Here is a 15,915-nt window from a genome sequence, read left to right as displayed (position 1 = left end):
GAAAAGTTGCGCATTTTTCGTAGCGTTAAAACTTAACGCAACGAAAAATGCACAACTTTTCGCGTAAGTTTTAACGCTACGAAAAATGCGCAACTTTTTACGCAACTTTCGTAATGGATACGAAAACTCGCGTTTTTACGCAAAAATCGTATAGGTAACGAAAAATTCGTAAAGAATCCGAAAAAATCGCAAAACATACGAAAAAATCGCAAAATACCGATCATTACGAAAAAAACGCAATCGGACTCCATTCGACCCGTTCGTGGGTAAGTAAATCAGCCCCTTAATATAAACAGAACTGCATGGGATTATTGGTTTCCATGAAACAATCTGTCTTTAAGCATGAAAAAAGTTCTTTAGTGTAATGAAATTCTAGGAGCTGAGTCACTCTTCTGATAAGCATCCATAAATCTGCAACAATACCTGGGGTGATAGGATTTCAAACAAGATAATTGTGTCTGGTATGGCCTCCATTTGCAATCTTGTCTATGATTAAAACTTAACGCAACGAAAAATGCACAACTTTTCGCGTAAGTTTTAACGCTACGAAAAATGCGCAACTTTTTACGCAACTTTCGTAATGGATACGAAAACTCGCGTTTTTACGCAAAAATCGTATAGGTAACGAAAAATTCGTAAAGAATCCGAAAAAATCGCAAAACATACGAAAAAATCGCAAAATACCGATCATTACGAAAAAAACGCAATCGGACTCCATTCGACCCGTTCGTGGGTAAGTAAATCAGCCCCTTAATATAAACAGAACTGCATGGGATTATTGGTTTCCATGAAACAATCTGTCTTTAAGCATGAAAAAAGTTCTTTAGTGTAATGAAATTCTAGGAGCTGAGTCACTCTTCTGATAAGCATCCATAAATCTGCAACAATACCTGGGGTGATAGGATTTCAAACAAGATAATTGTGTCTGGTATGGCCTCCATTTGCAATCTTGTCTATGATGATTCATGCAGTAGGAGGCACCTGGGATTACTACCTGTGACTGGGTTTCTGAAACAGTCATGACTTGAAAGAAAAAAATATGGTGCCAAAGTCCTCAGTTTTGTACAGGAACTTGTTGTTGTTTTTGCTAAGGTTGGTTTCTAATCTGCACAGTGCAGCAATATATGCTGGAGCAAGTAAAATTAAATCTATTGGTCCCATATACATACCTCAGTAGAACCAGTGAATGCAACTTTATCAATTCCAATGTGAGAAGCTATTGCTGTGCCAGCAGATGGTCCATATCCTGGTAAAATGTTAACAACTCCTGGTGGAAAGCCAGCCTATCAGAATGAACAGAAGGGATATGATGCATTAGTACTGACCACATTATTAAACGTAAATCTTTAACCTCAGGGGATATAGTTACAAGTGTATTTTTTCTTTACCTCTTTGATGAGGGCTCCCATGTAGAGAGCAGTGAGCGGAGTCTGTTCAGCGGGTTTAATTACTACAGTATTCCCACAGCACAGGGCAGGAGCAATCTTCCAGGCAAACATCAGCAGGGGGAAGTTCCACTGTAGAACAGAACAAGTTGATAAATAGATAAGAAAATTCTAGCTTGCCTTTGTGTTTAACATCAAGCCGATTTGTTCCAACTCCCAGGCTTTAATCAGGTATCAATCAAATGGCTCAAAATACAACTTAATAAGAACAATCCAACTGGGTTTAATTAATTCTAAAATTTATTTTAGTAGACAAAGTATGTTGTTCCAAACAAAGATACCTTATCCAAAAAACAAAACAAAAAAAAAACACAGATTGAGCATTCTGGATAACAAGTCCCATACCTATATACAATTAAATAACTGATAAAGTAACTTATTTGAATTTTTATTTATTTATTTTTTGCCATTGCTTGGACAGGGCCTCTGTCCTTCAACTGTTAAGTAAACTGCAAAATGCAGTACCTCCCCAACTACAGCTGTAGTTTCGCAACAGCTGGAGGTAAAATGTTGAACATGATTGTACAGCAGTTTAAGGGCTGTACCTTTAAAGCAGTGATCCCCAACCAGTTGCTCGTGAGCACCACTTTGCTCACCAACCCCTTGGATGTTGCTGCCAGTGACCTCAAAGTAGCTGCTTATTTTTGAATTTCTGGCTTGGAGGCAAGATTAAGTTGCTTAAAAACCACGAGTACTGTCAACAGAACCTCCTGTAGGCTGACAGTCCACATAGGAGCTACCAAAGTGTCACTCCATATTTAACACTGCAACACCCATTTTTTGCTCCCCAACTGTTTTTACATTTGAATGTGGCTGATGGGAAAAAAAAAAAAAAAAAAAAAAAGGGTTGGGGACCTCTGCTTTAAAGGCTAATCTGTCTGCTGACTGATTAGAACAGGCAGACCTCTAGAATTCGACTATCCCCACTTCACAGTAAAGCTCTACATAAATGTAATATATTGATGTATAAAACATTGTTACTGGATTTAAAATGGTTTGGGCTTGCCTGCACAACAGTCACAAAAAAAAAAAAAAAAAAAAAAAAAAAAAAAAGAGAATAGGAAAACATTACTACAAGACTACTGAATATCCTTTCAAATAGATTAGCTATTTGATCAAAGAATGGAAAATTCTGTGTATTAGTGTTACAACATGGCCTACCACATAAGAGCTTTTTATTTGCTAATAGTTCTCTTTAAAGTTTTTTATGAGAGAATACTCATAGCCCAGTATTCTGTTTAAAGATTGTTCCAAATTGTAAGAAAATAACCAACTTTTAGATCACTAAAACAGAACGAAGCATTTATTTTACATTTTTTTCCAGAAAGTCTAAATGGCTTGAGAACCTGACTCTTTATAACAGAGATAAAGCCCTACAAACCAATCCAAATAATCATATGCAGGGAAGCTGTTTAAGATATGTCAACAATAGGAAGATTTGATTCCCTGTAACAGAAAACACACAGCTGCAAGTCCCATGTTGTGTGACTGCACTGTGAGCCACTCCAAAGAAAAATAAATATGGGCAATAGCAAAGAGATACTTACTGGGATGATCTGACCACACACGCCAATGGGTTCATGTCTTGTAAACGTTAAGTAATCTCCATCTTTAAAACAGATGATTGGAATAAGCAAAATCAGACTTGCTCTCTTCAATATAAACATGTACAAGTAGATTATTAAATAATACATGAATGACAGACATTACAAAATGATCACCTACAGTTTTCCTACAAGCACTGGACTTATACAGGTTGGTTATTTGTAGGTTATACAGCCCCTTGTTTAATATGAGTTCAGTATTTAAGGCTTGTGCTGAATATATTTTACTTATGGAAAATTGGTGGTTTTTGGCATTTCTCAAGCTAAATGAAACATACACGGATTAGTGATAGTTGCTGTAACAATCTTGCCTGGTATCCCATAGCCTAGTCCCTTTCAAAGTACTATTAACCCAACTACTACTACAGGCACCACTGCATCCTACTATACCATAGCCAAGTCTTTGCCCAGTGGCTGTTACCCCCACTGCTACTATAGGCACCACCTTATACTACTATTACTATACATGATAACTAACATTATCCATAATCTTTTCTGACTGTAAAGGCACCATCTCATCTTACTATACCACAACCCAAGTCCCTCGCAAAGGCCATTATGCTCTGCTCTGTGGGATTCTACCGACCATATTACATTTTGTCAGCAAAATTACATGCTTACAAAATTTAGCACCTGCTTTATAATGGCAATTTTTTTTAAATATGGATTTTTTAAAAATATAGGCAAAGTACATTTTAAACAGATACTATGTAACAAGTTTGTTGGTTTAGCAATGGTGATTATAGGTGTATACAGCCCCTTTAAGAGTTTACACAATCTTTTAGCAAAAAAAACATGTATACACAGCTATTTAAAAAATAATGTACATAGTTATCTTTTTATCTCAAAATATATTTATAAAATATATATTTTTGCAATAAGGTTCTAATTGTATTTTTTTTGTAGATTTGGGATAATTACTAAACATTTGTCCAACTCTGCTTATTTAAGCATGTTTGGGTTGGTCTTAAGCCCTTGAGGGGACCACCTACAATATGTGAATGCTGCTTGATGGATTATATTTTCCAGTTTATCTTTCAGAGTGTATCTTGGTGCCTGTAATATAAAACCCATACACAAGCATATGCTGTTTTTTCCCCACTAATATAGTTTCTTTATACACGAACATGCAAAATGAATTAAAAGCTGCCATTCCTTGAAAGAGCATGTGTAATCTTAACACAAACATATATTTCATTTTTTTCTTAAACTGACATTTTGGTTTCCTACAGGCCATTTCTACACCTTGTTTTCTAGTTTCTTTGGGGCTTGCATGTATTTTTTCCTTTCAGACTGAGGTGTTAACACCTACTATTATCACTTTCTTGTGCAAGTACCCAAATTTGAAGCGGGCAGGGCTATAATATCCTGTAACCAATAAAAGCATATTATAATGTTCAGAATTTAAGTGTTAAAAAGATACAGAGGAGTACCTCCAAAAAGCAAAAAAATGTGTGAAAATACCACCAAGGGGCCTATTTATATACTGTTGAAGTAATGTTTACTAGTTTGACATACATCAACAATTTCTATAGTTGGCAATGTTGTAATGAGTATTCAGTCAAAAGTAAAATGAAACACCATTTTAATATTTTCACAAATAAATTATTGATAGGTAATATAACAACGATGATTTCTTCTCTTATGGGGCTCAAAAGAAATTCTTTATCCTCTGAAAGAAAATAATGACATTTCACAAGATCTGAGCTGGTGTTAGATTTCAGCAATATTATTTTGGCTGAGCAGGAATGATGAAACAAAACTGAGAAAAACTCAACTGGAATTAAATATCTATGAAGTTTAAACATTAGAAACATTTTAAACTTCAACTTTCTGAACAAGCTTGATGCTTTATTGCTAGGTATGGAGTTACATTAAACAATATGATGCTTGAAATGATTAAAAAAGTACAGATTATAAAAATATGGAGGCCAATTGTAAATCGTCTCGGAATATTACTCAAAAATACTAAAAGTTAACTCAAAGGTCAATAACCCCTTAAAACTACAATTACTTAATTAGTAGGTTCATATATATTGGAAAATTAGTAAGTAGAAATTGTAATCAGTTTTTGCCAACATTTCTTTCATCAAGCGAATCATACTTTTTCCCCACTGTGTCCCTTTAACAGTTAAATGAACTATTTTTTTGTAAAGGCATTCTCATCCAAACACATTGGAAGAAAGGGTATGTTATGTGTGATGCTTTTCCTTGCGAAATATGGTTTGCCTTCAGTGTTTCAGGAAAAATCACATCACCCTAAATTAGAATGATGTAATAGAACTTGCTGGAGCCTATGTCAAGATAGATCCTTAGTGAATATGGAAGACAAATTATTATGTTGTATAAGGGCACTGAAACCTTTACATTTACATTGTACGCTATTACACACAAGGAAAAACTTTTAGTTTTATCATCAATTTTCCTCAATTCTGAGTCTTTGAGTGTATGCATCAGTTTGAAATATAGCAGGTGGTGTAGGGAAATCTTTACTGGTTTTACATGTGTTCGAGTTGAATAACTGCAGTTGTGCTTCATTAAGTTCTCCCAATATGGTTTCCAAATAAAGTGACCATTGATTGAGATCATTGTTATGGAAAATGATGATCCCACTGCAGCATATTTTTCTAGAGGAAAGAAAAAAATACACACTGCACCTGTTTTTCCTTCCAGTCACAAGGGCACCATAAAGTAATTCACAGAAAGAAAAAAAAAAAAAGCAGAATGCAAGACAGAAGTTCCAACCCGGAAATAAAGCAAAGTTTTGGACTTACAGAAAACCAAAAAGTGCACAATGTTAATGTATTATAATATTTTAATTTTATTAAGAATATATAGATATTCTTAATATCTGCCTATTCTAATAACAATAAGTTGGCAGTTGGTTTATTTTTACTTTTCCACAAGTTAACAGGGCTTATCATGCATGTTATGTTTCCATAAAGGAATAACATGTCATGTTCATATATGCAGCAGCAAGAAAACCCCAGCACGCAGCTCCAAAAAAAACTGTCCAATGATTGTATTAACTGGTTGTTCATCCTAAGAAATGAAGCCCCCTGATATGGCCAATATGGATGCACAGGTAGCAGATCCAACTGTACAGTACAATCAATACAATCATTTTTTTCAGCCAAACAGCCTAAACAAATTTCAAATAATCATTATCATCGGACTATCATTTTCTGGCCCAAATCATATGTGCCCATAGTCATCTATCTGCAGTTCTTACAAACTCTGTAAGGTTGTTACAGTGATAAAGCGTGATCAGTGCTATATAAAATATAACTGTGTTTCCATGTATCAGAATATAGCAGACAAAAATGGTTACCTGCTGGGATAGTCAGTCCATGAATCTTGTCAGCCCAGCCAGCATAGTACCTGAATGTTTTGATAGCACCTTGGAGATCCACATAGTAAGATTGGAGAAAAGGTTTTCCGCTGTTTAGAGATTCAAGTGTCTGGAAAAGAAAATATCAAATATTTATGTTTATGTGCAACAATTTAAAATTTTTTTAAATGCATCAAAACAGTTATTTGCATAAAAAAACCTCCTTTAGAATAATGCTAAGTAAACTAATTATGCAGTAATATTTAACTTCTTCAATTCAGTGATAATCCAGGGTTAATAGTGGTCATGAATTAACCAGATTTTAAAGAATTTATTCTCTCAAAACCCACAAATGGATAGATAATCATACAAAAATCAATTGGAACAGTATATAGGCCATTTAGGCCAAGCAGATTAAAATGTGAACATTTTGGTTTTGCTTCTTTTTGATAACCCCACATTTTAAATAAAGTCATAAGACTAACATTTAACACAACTGTGGAATAACTTTTATTACCGTTACACGTCAATTGCATGGTTGACACACAAAGCATGGTCAGAGTCGCATGATATTTTATAACACATACACAAATAAGCATACAACAGGACATAAATAGGCATCACTTTTATATACTGTATTTTCTTAGGCAGCAAATTAAAGAAAGTTGAGAAATATCTAGATTCACAGTTCCACTAAGTTCTGTACACATCAGAAGTTAACCAGACACTTAATTTTTGCCAGTCATGCAAGACATGTTTTACTGAACATTTAAACGTCTTATAACAGAGAGCCACATCTGCAAATTATTACAGGCACTAAATCCTTTTTTAAAACATGAAAGCTTTAATAACGGAGTGAAAATTCTGCAACATAACCAAGCAGTTGCTTATAAATGAATACTCTAGGTTCTAGAGTAAACCATCGCTGTGCACGATACAAGAAAAAATGCAGCACTAAATTGTTACTGCAAACATACAGAAGTATAGGTAACTTTGATGAATGGATTAACTGAATGTGTTCTTAACTAAATGCTTTTGGTAGTTATCTGGAAAAAAAAAAATCAATAGTAAGGAAAGTTGTAGCTCTAGAACAGACATGACCGTTGTTCTACTGGTTTGCTAAATTACTACCAAGTTTACCTCAGTCATTGTTCATTTTTGCAAGACCAAGAGTGTAGATCATGTCTTTGCAAACTAATGAGACATACATAAAACATAATACTTTCCCAATCTGTGAAGCCTGGAGAATCCAGGAGTAGAGAGAGATTGAGGTGGGACAATTTAAGAAAATAAAACAAATGACAGGGTTTGTGGGGTACAGACACAACGTTTTGCTGGCTGCCAAAATTGGAAATCAAACTATTTTTCCCCCGATAATTCATTTTCAACTAAATGTATATCATGTTACTCCGTAGAAGAAAAGTAGGAGAAAAAGAATGACAAACTATTAAGATAAATGTCTATGAATATTATTTATCCAGGTCATGATATATAGTATCTAGCAGCATTAAAGGAGAAGGTCTATGTAAATACAGCCATAAGCACTCACAGAAACACTGCACTGAGTTCTCTGTCAAAAGATTAGTTGCGTCTGTAATTCATGTGCCAGAGACACACAGCTCTCTGCTGTCTCCTCTCTCCTGCTCCTCCCTCAAGAATGCTAAGAACTCACTCCCCCCCTTAGGAATGTGGATCTGAGCCAATCAGCAGGAAGCTGACTTATAGTTTTACTAACTGAGCATGTTCAACTTTCTTTACACAGCTCAGTGTTTTTTCTTCCGGTCTGGCTTCTGATCATCTGAACAGGTGAAATATGCAGAGACTTAAGGGCACTATTGAGACAACTGAAGGTATGCCTGCAGCTTGAGATTAACTCTTTATTAGCCTTTCCTTCTCCTTTAAGTCCAAAGCAACAGATTTTTTTTTTTTTGTAAAACCTTTCTCTGCTCATCTGAGCAGCTTCTCCAGTTCAATTGCTTCTAGTTGAACTGAACTTCCAGTCCAGATGCTTTACACTTAATTTTCTTAAAATACATTATGTAGAAGATTACATTTGATAGTCTCTCCTAAGGGTAATATACACATTACAGAAAAATATCAACTTTGTGTAATATCCCTAAATGTCTGCACATCTGCTATAAGTATATATCATAAAGCATAGTATATAGAATTATACTTACTGCAAGGGTAGTCCTCTCCCTTTCCACGAGATCAGCTAATTTATCCAGCAGCCGTCCCCTCTCAGAGGCATCCATTCTCCTCCATACAGAACCCAATGAAAAGGCCAGTCTGGCAGCTTGCACTGCTTTATCTACATCAGCCTAGCAAGAAAAATGATTTGTAATTATTATTTCTGAACCAAATCATATTATATACACATGCATGTAAACACAAACAATTCTGCCTGCAAGGTGTGCCACCAGGACATCATACAATGGATGCACTTTTCCCACTACAAAGTTTAGAAGTCAATGCAGTTTGATTTTCCCCCTTTAAAGCACTGGCAATAAGTGAGCAGATTTACCTTGGATATTAATTAAAAATGCAATAAACTGAAGCCTAGGGAAAGATTTTCTTTCAGCACGACAAAGGAAAGTTTTTTTGTTTTAGGAAAAAAAAAAACCTTGTTGATAATACAGAGTTCTATGTCTGAATCATATTCCTCAACCTTGTTAGCAAAAAAGAAAAGTTTTTAGCATTTTCATTTGCTCTTTGATAATGGCAATGTTAGACCACTAAAAATCTGTATCAATATTGGGGGTTTGTGGTTATCTTAAACATGCACCTCTGTTGGTATAACACTACCTGTGGTGCATTGATTTCCTGTTTGATTATGTTTTGTTAGAAATGCAATCCTCTCTCTAATAAACCAAATATTTCTAGTGGTATAAAACATTTTCATTTTACAACACAAATATTTTATATTGCAGAAGACGACCCCTTAGTCCTCAGTGCAGAGAGGATTTCCTTTCCACATTTATTAAATCAGCAGCTAGAGATGAGGAGGCCAAATTCACACCTTGCTGGGTTGTTTTTTTTTTTTTTTTTTTATAACACAATTACCTTTTCAGCTTCTTGAACTTCACAGATCTGCTCCCCAGTGGCTGGATTATAGACTGGAAAAGTCCTTCCACTCTCAGAAGTCTGCCATTCATTGTTTATAAAAATCTTTGGAGGAGAACAAAAATAAGCTGGTTTTTATATTGTAGTGACATCTTGACCTTTAAAGAATAAACAGTCATGTTCTATTTACAAAAGTAAAGGACAGGTGAATTTTCATTGCAGACATTGTAACATGGGAACAAATGACCCCGTCTCTCTTTTGTGCATCTGAATACCTTCTATATTTACCAGCAAGATTATTAACAAGTTACCAGTTTTCTCAGGCACATCAACATTTAAAAATGTCTACCACATCTCAATCTGGGTTCAATTATGAAAAGCATGCACATTAATCAGTGCAAAAAAAAAATGGGGGGGGGGGGCAGGCATAGCATTTTCCTTTTTAAATGCCAAATAGCACTTGTGCCTGCTGCTTATACCCATGTATAGGAGATGGAAGGTGTGCCATCTCAACTATGAAGTCTTCTTGTATTTGTTCTACCAACCATTCATTAAAAATTAAATGATTGACGCCATTTAACCAATCACAAGCTAGCATTAACATTCCTGAGGTGCCCACCTGTCACTACCAGCATCTTTCATAGGCATTCTTTTAAAAATGAAGCCATAACATGTAAAACAGCCTACTGACTGCCACTCTTATCACCATGTGGTAAAAATGCCAGATGTACCATTGGCATTATGCTTGCATAGCATTCTGAGATCTTATGTTACACTCGCTGTTTACATTACTAAAAGATTGCAAGATCTTTACAGATTATCAGAGATTAAGATATATAAATTTAGCAAAGCTAAGGAAAAAACTTCACAGCAATAATAAATAAAAAAAAACAAAAAAAAAAACACATTATGAATATTGTATATATAGAATAAAAGCAGTGCTCAGTTAATTAAGCAGACACTTTCTTAAAGGGATACTAGCATAAATCCTCATATATAAAGCTACAAAATATTCTGCAGTGCTTCACAGAGATTATACATTATTCAGCAATATCAGCCTATAATATTTCTTTCTGTTGTGTCTGATCATTTAGGAATGAGAGGACAGCAGATAGACAGACCAAAACATCAGTCTAGTACAGTGATTTTAAGCTTTAGGGATAGCTCCCTGTGGGGCCCACAGTATATATTGGGGAGGATAGTCTGCATTAGGGTAAAATTTTGAGAGAATACCTAGAAAGTGGAATGCAAAGTTTAAAAGCCTTAAAAACCACTGGGAAAATCTATCAAATAGACTATATAATAAAATCTACAAGCCATTCATAGTGTGTGGCATAGCAAATTTTTTTCATGTTTGCGGAAACAGGGCCTGCAAGAAGTTTCACTGAAGCACCCAAATCACTTAGAACAAAAGCAAACCCCATCATAGTGTGACACATTAAATAGCAACAGGAACAAACTATTTCCCCCACCATTTTACTCTAAAACAAACCACGGCATCACCATTAATTTCTTATTAATGCAAGTTGATCGCATTTAAATTGGCTGTAAAAATCATAGCGTTTACTTGGGCGTGTGTGTGTATTAAGTGCCTCATCTCATGTTCTGGAACAGTTTCAAGTCTTGAAAACCACCAGCTGTTGGGTTTACAAGGAAAACCTTACACGTAAATAACTCACTTTTAAATTTCTGAAGTGTTCTGTGTCAGGTAGTACCAGTCTGCACACATCCATACCACCAAGCCCAAAATTTTTTCGCAGCAAATGTGCATTCACTGGGGGCTTTTTAGAACTCCTCCAGCTATACAGACTCTGATGGCTGTTGATTAAATGTATATAGCCTGCACATTTAATCTGACTTTCATTATGGTCACTTCATAAAAATGCCATGTAGTGGACAAGTGATGACACATTGCAAGAAAACACAAGGAATCCCTGCAAAGCTTAAATTAGATTCCATTCCTCCCCCACTTTCTAATTTATAGTGATTGTTGTAAGGGAAGTCTGTAAATCAGAGAAACTATGTGACATGAAGTGATCCTATCTGGAGAGAAAAAATATATAACTATCAGTGAAGGCTGCCTCTTGCAAAAGCAGAGCTTGTTTCCATGTAAATCACCATCAAGCACCTAGAGAGCCCATTGTTCAAATTTAATAGCAAAAGGCTAGTCACAATTGCTATTCCCCTGGATTCAATGTTAATTAAGGCTGACTTCTGACTATAAATCAGCCCTTGTGTTTTTACAGCCTAATTCAGCATTAAGTATATATATTTAAAAATAGAAAACAAGTAATTGATTAACCGCATTAAGTCTTTAAGAGGTGCGGGGGTTATTTGCTTTTGGGGTCTACTCATGTATAAATCTCGTTGGTGAGATTAACGCTTTCCCTTGCTGTGCTAAACAGGAAAAAAGGAGGAGTGAGCTATTCAATTGCAGTGCAGCTAATGTTTTCTCTATTTGGTGAGCACTGTTTATTATTTACCAACGTACTTCCAGTTCCAGCATCGCTTCCGGCAGAATTAGAGACATAATCAATGTACATAATTTTTTTAAATACCTCTAACTCAAAGTCTCTTTTTAGAAAAATAAAATCTCTATAACTATACACATTTATACACATTTATGTATTTAGCACCTTGACTAGGATCCTGTTGAAATTGTTTACCCAGTCTCATTGTAAAAATCTCCACTCTAGTGCAATACACACAACCTTCATTGGGCCATGCAGTCTCTCGCATATGCAAACGACCTACTCTGCACAATATACGCATGAGGCATCCCATGCTTTTGTTTTGAGCAGACAGGAAAGCGAGAAAAGACGAAAAGAGAGGAAACCCCATAGTTAGAAATATGGTTTTTTTTTCACTTTATTGTTTAAAAGCAGAACAGCTGAATGGACTTCAGGATCTAGGGTCTGAGGAGAAAGCAGGAGGGTGATCTTCTCTATAAAGAAGATTTATTTATATGTGATTATATTTTGTTTTTATTACACTAAACAAAAAAAAGTGAGAATCTTTTCTAACCATACAACACAGACATTATAAGAAAACAAAAGTGGAAATGTTTTTTCCCCCCTAAATAGATCCTGCAGTTGCAAGAATATACAGGGGCTAAACTTTCAGCACTGTGGTGGTGTTAAGGGCACTTTCAGTGTTTGCTGAATGTATTTAAGCCACATATCAACAGGTGGTGGCAATGTAAGTTCTCATTTCCTTTCCTAAGGCAGTTGTAAAATGATGTGCTAGTGAAACAATGATGATTTACAGTCTTAATTTGATGTTGCTGTGTGATGTCATAATTTATCTGCAGCCTCCCCAGGTGCAAGGTTCCAAGCCTCTGCCAGTATGCTCATGGACTTAGCGCTCAATTCCAGTGATATGGAAATTTCTCCCCCCCTTGCTTTCCCTTGGATTCAATACACAATAGTTTTGTACTTTAGCAGCTCAGCTATTCCCTTCTTTCAGTACAGGAAGCAGATTTTAACATCCAAGTAATAATGGCGTCCCACAGGAAAAATTATTCTGGATGAACACTGAGTGAATGGGAATTTCTCAACTCATTTGATTTACAAGCAAGTTATGTTTTCAATTGCTGAAATAGTCCTTGTTCATGTTACCCCATATGCTATGTGCAAGACAAGGGAGAAAAGGCTGCTAGCTGAAATTCTGCACACACTATATAAATACAAATAAATGTGTGTAAGAATGCGATAGAGACCTTAGGACTGTAGTATTGTAAGTGTTATATATACATACATACATATATACACACACACACACTATATTCAAGGAGTAGCCGCAGGTCCAAAGCAGAGACCTGCAGCAATTCATCTGTTGTGAAAGGTAGGGTGGAAAACAAACTTTTTTGCTAGCTATCATTGCAGATTTCTTATACGGGTATCAGACCCCTTATCCGGAAACTAATTATCCAGAAAGTTCCAAATTACGGAAAGGTAATCTCCCATATACTCCATTTTAATCAAATCATTTTTAAAAATGTAAATTATTTCCTTTTTCTCTGTAATAATAAAACAGAACCTTGTAATTGATCCCAACTAAGATATAATTAATCCTTATTGGGGCCAAAACACTCCTATTGGGTTTAATTACTGTTTAAATAATTTTTTCGGTAGATTTAAGGTAGGAGATCCAAATTACGGAAAGACCCCTTATCCGAAAAAACCTAGGTCCCGAGCATTCTGGATAACGGGTCCCATACCTGTACATGATTGGGAGCAGAAAGGACCTTGATTCTTTGTGGTAAGAATGAGCTGGTAAAAATGAAGCTTTCTCCACGCAGAATAAGAATGGACTGCCAGTGCAATGACACATGGAGAGATTTGCCGCTCACATTAAAAATTTGCTAATGCGGTTGACAAATTTCCATGAGAATGACTTGCCCTCCACTAACACTGTAATTGCTGAAAGCAAATTACAGTACTTGTAGAAATTCGGCTTAATCGTGGGGAAATTCCTGCTTTTGCATTTGACCAAGTCAAAAATATAATATAGTAAAAGGCCATTTATAATTTAGACCTATAGCAGAAGCAATAAAGTCAAATATGTTGCATTAACCCCATTTTAATAGTACAGCTCCAAAGTGAGCGTGCATTTCCCTATGTATCTGTTAGAACAATACTTAAGTAGTGGCTTGCTGTTGAGTGTGTTGGATTGCTCTATGGAGGGGGGGAAACAGAAAGAAAACTTCCTCCTGTCACTTTGTTCAGCAGAGTAGATGTCTTGGTCTGAATGGCGTACCACTATGCACCAAGTATCTTTTTCATCTACTCCTGTCCAGTTTAAGGAATCAGTCTGCACATGGCAGCACATTAGAGGGGGAAGGAAGGTGGAAAGGTCTTTACTGTTTGCTTTCCAAGCTGTGGGGGGTGCATAAATTTCAAGAACAACCGTTTTATACAAAACCTTGTAATTAGTGTAGTTAATACTGAGTGCTCACTGTGAATGACTGCTTGCATGCTGCTTGGAAAGGAAGAGAAAGGAATACAAAGACAAAACTAAAATTACAATTTGGTGACAAGTGGGTGGTTTCTCATGAAATGTTATTTTGTAATGATGTCTCTATTTTACGAAGAGATACTATTTATAAATGTTTCAAAAGTGTCACTGGTAAAATTCATATCAACTCATGCAAAGTTGCAAATCATTCCGAAAACTTTAATGATGTCATGAAAAACTAAGTATAATGCTATCTAATTTAATATTCAATGAGTGGTATTATATAGAAGATCTACCACTACATTCTAGACAGACGCCAGCTTATGGCTAGGATATTAAGCTTGTATTCTTCATCTCAGTTACAGATTTTCAACATTTCAACATTTTTAATGCATCATTTATTTAGAGTTCAGTCATCAATAACGCACTATCCTTTCTAAGATGAAGAAAATTAAAAGAGATTAAGGAGCTGCATATCTATTGTGTATAAGTTAAAAGCGCAAGGATCGTATCTTTGTAGCTTTTAATTAATCCTAGAGAAGATCCATGAATGCTTTTTTCTTGATTTTTACATTGTTCCACTCAATAATATCAGCAGACTGCCTTGGAAAGGTGAGACATAATAGACCAGTAAAATATCACTGCCTATTTTACTTGCTATAGCATACATCGTATATGATGATTTGGGCAAGGCAAGCCATATAATGGCTCTCAGTCAAATAGGAATGGAATATGCACAATACAACATAGCCCTCTATACTTTACTATCACTGTAACTGGAAGAGGAATCTTTCTAAGAAACATGGTAACTTCAACAACTGCATACTACACTCACACTTACGTTACATATCCCCTAATGTTCTAAAATTGACTCCACCAACTGTTTTGTTCACCATATATAAAAGTATATCTGACAATCCAGCAAGAACAAAAAGTCTGCAAAGCTCTCTAACAGAAGTTTTAAAGAAAAAAAGTCCAAAGTTGCCATCTGGCAATTTGCCATTCCATTTGGTGCTTTGTATTGTATGCCTCCTTGCATTCTAACACCGAGATGTCAAACTTGTGGCTCTCTAGCTATTGTGAACTAAAGTTCCCAGCATTCTCAGACAGTGGTGGCAGCCTGAGGAGCAGCAGCATACAACAGCTGGAGGGCAGAGTGTTTGACCTCCTTACTCTATAAGGAGCAAGCCAGAGTACCACTACTCTCACCACTTCTCACAATCTCATCGGCACATGGAGATTTGCAGCTGCAGATTTCCAGACTTTTCAACACATACTCCAAAGTTGCAATACAAAAGCAATTGTGTTTATAAACTGGCCTGTTTATTCCTTTAAATTACATATCATATATTCTAATTACAATGCTTTAAGGGAAGGCATGGAAAGTGACGGAGTAAGCTAAATGATCTATCTTTTAGGTACCAAGCCCATAGTGCAGAGGCAGAACTATAAGTCACCAATTTAAGATTCAAATCAAGGTTCAACAGTAGTACCATGTTTGTCCTCTGAACTTCCT

At 35.7% G+C, this 15,915-nt stretch overlaps 1 protein-coding gene across 1 annotated transcript in view; it reads right to left on the bottom strand.

The window, feature by feature from the left end:
- aldh1a2 (aldehyde dehydrogenase 1 family member A2) overlaps positions 1 to 15,915 on the bottom strand; it is a 33,998-nt gene that overhangs the window by 13,053 nt on the left and 5,030 nt on the right. The window contains 6 exon segments of the mRNA NM_001045731.1: positions 1,170 to 1,283; positions 1,389 to 1,517; positions 2,993 to 3,054; positions 6,381 to 6,510; positions 8,561 to 8,701; positions 9,444 to 9,548. Of these exon segments, the coding sequence (NP_001039196.1) occupies positions 1,170 to 1,283; positions 1,389 to 1,517; positions 2,993 to 3,054; positions 6,381 to 6,510; positions 8,561 to 8,701; positions 9,444 to 9,548 (681 nt within the window).

The sequence above is a fragment of the Xenopus tropicalis genome, chromosome 3, assembly GCF_000004195.4.
Source record: "Xenopus tropicalis strain Nigerian chromosome 3, UCB_Xtro_10.0, whole genome shotgun sequence".
NCBI classification, from domain to species: Eukaryota; Metazoa; Chordata; class Amphibia; order Anura; family Pipidae; genus Xenopus; species Xenopus tropicalis.
The sequence above is the reverse complement of the archived record's forward strand: the minus strand, read 5'-3'. Positions and strand labels throughout refer to the sequence as shown.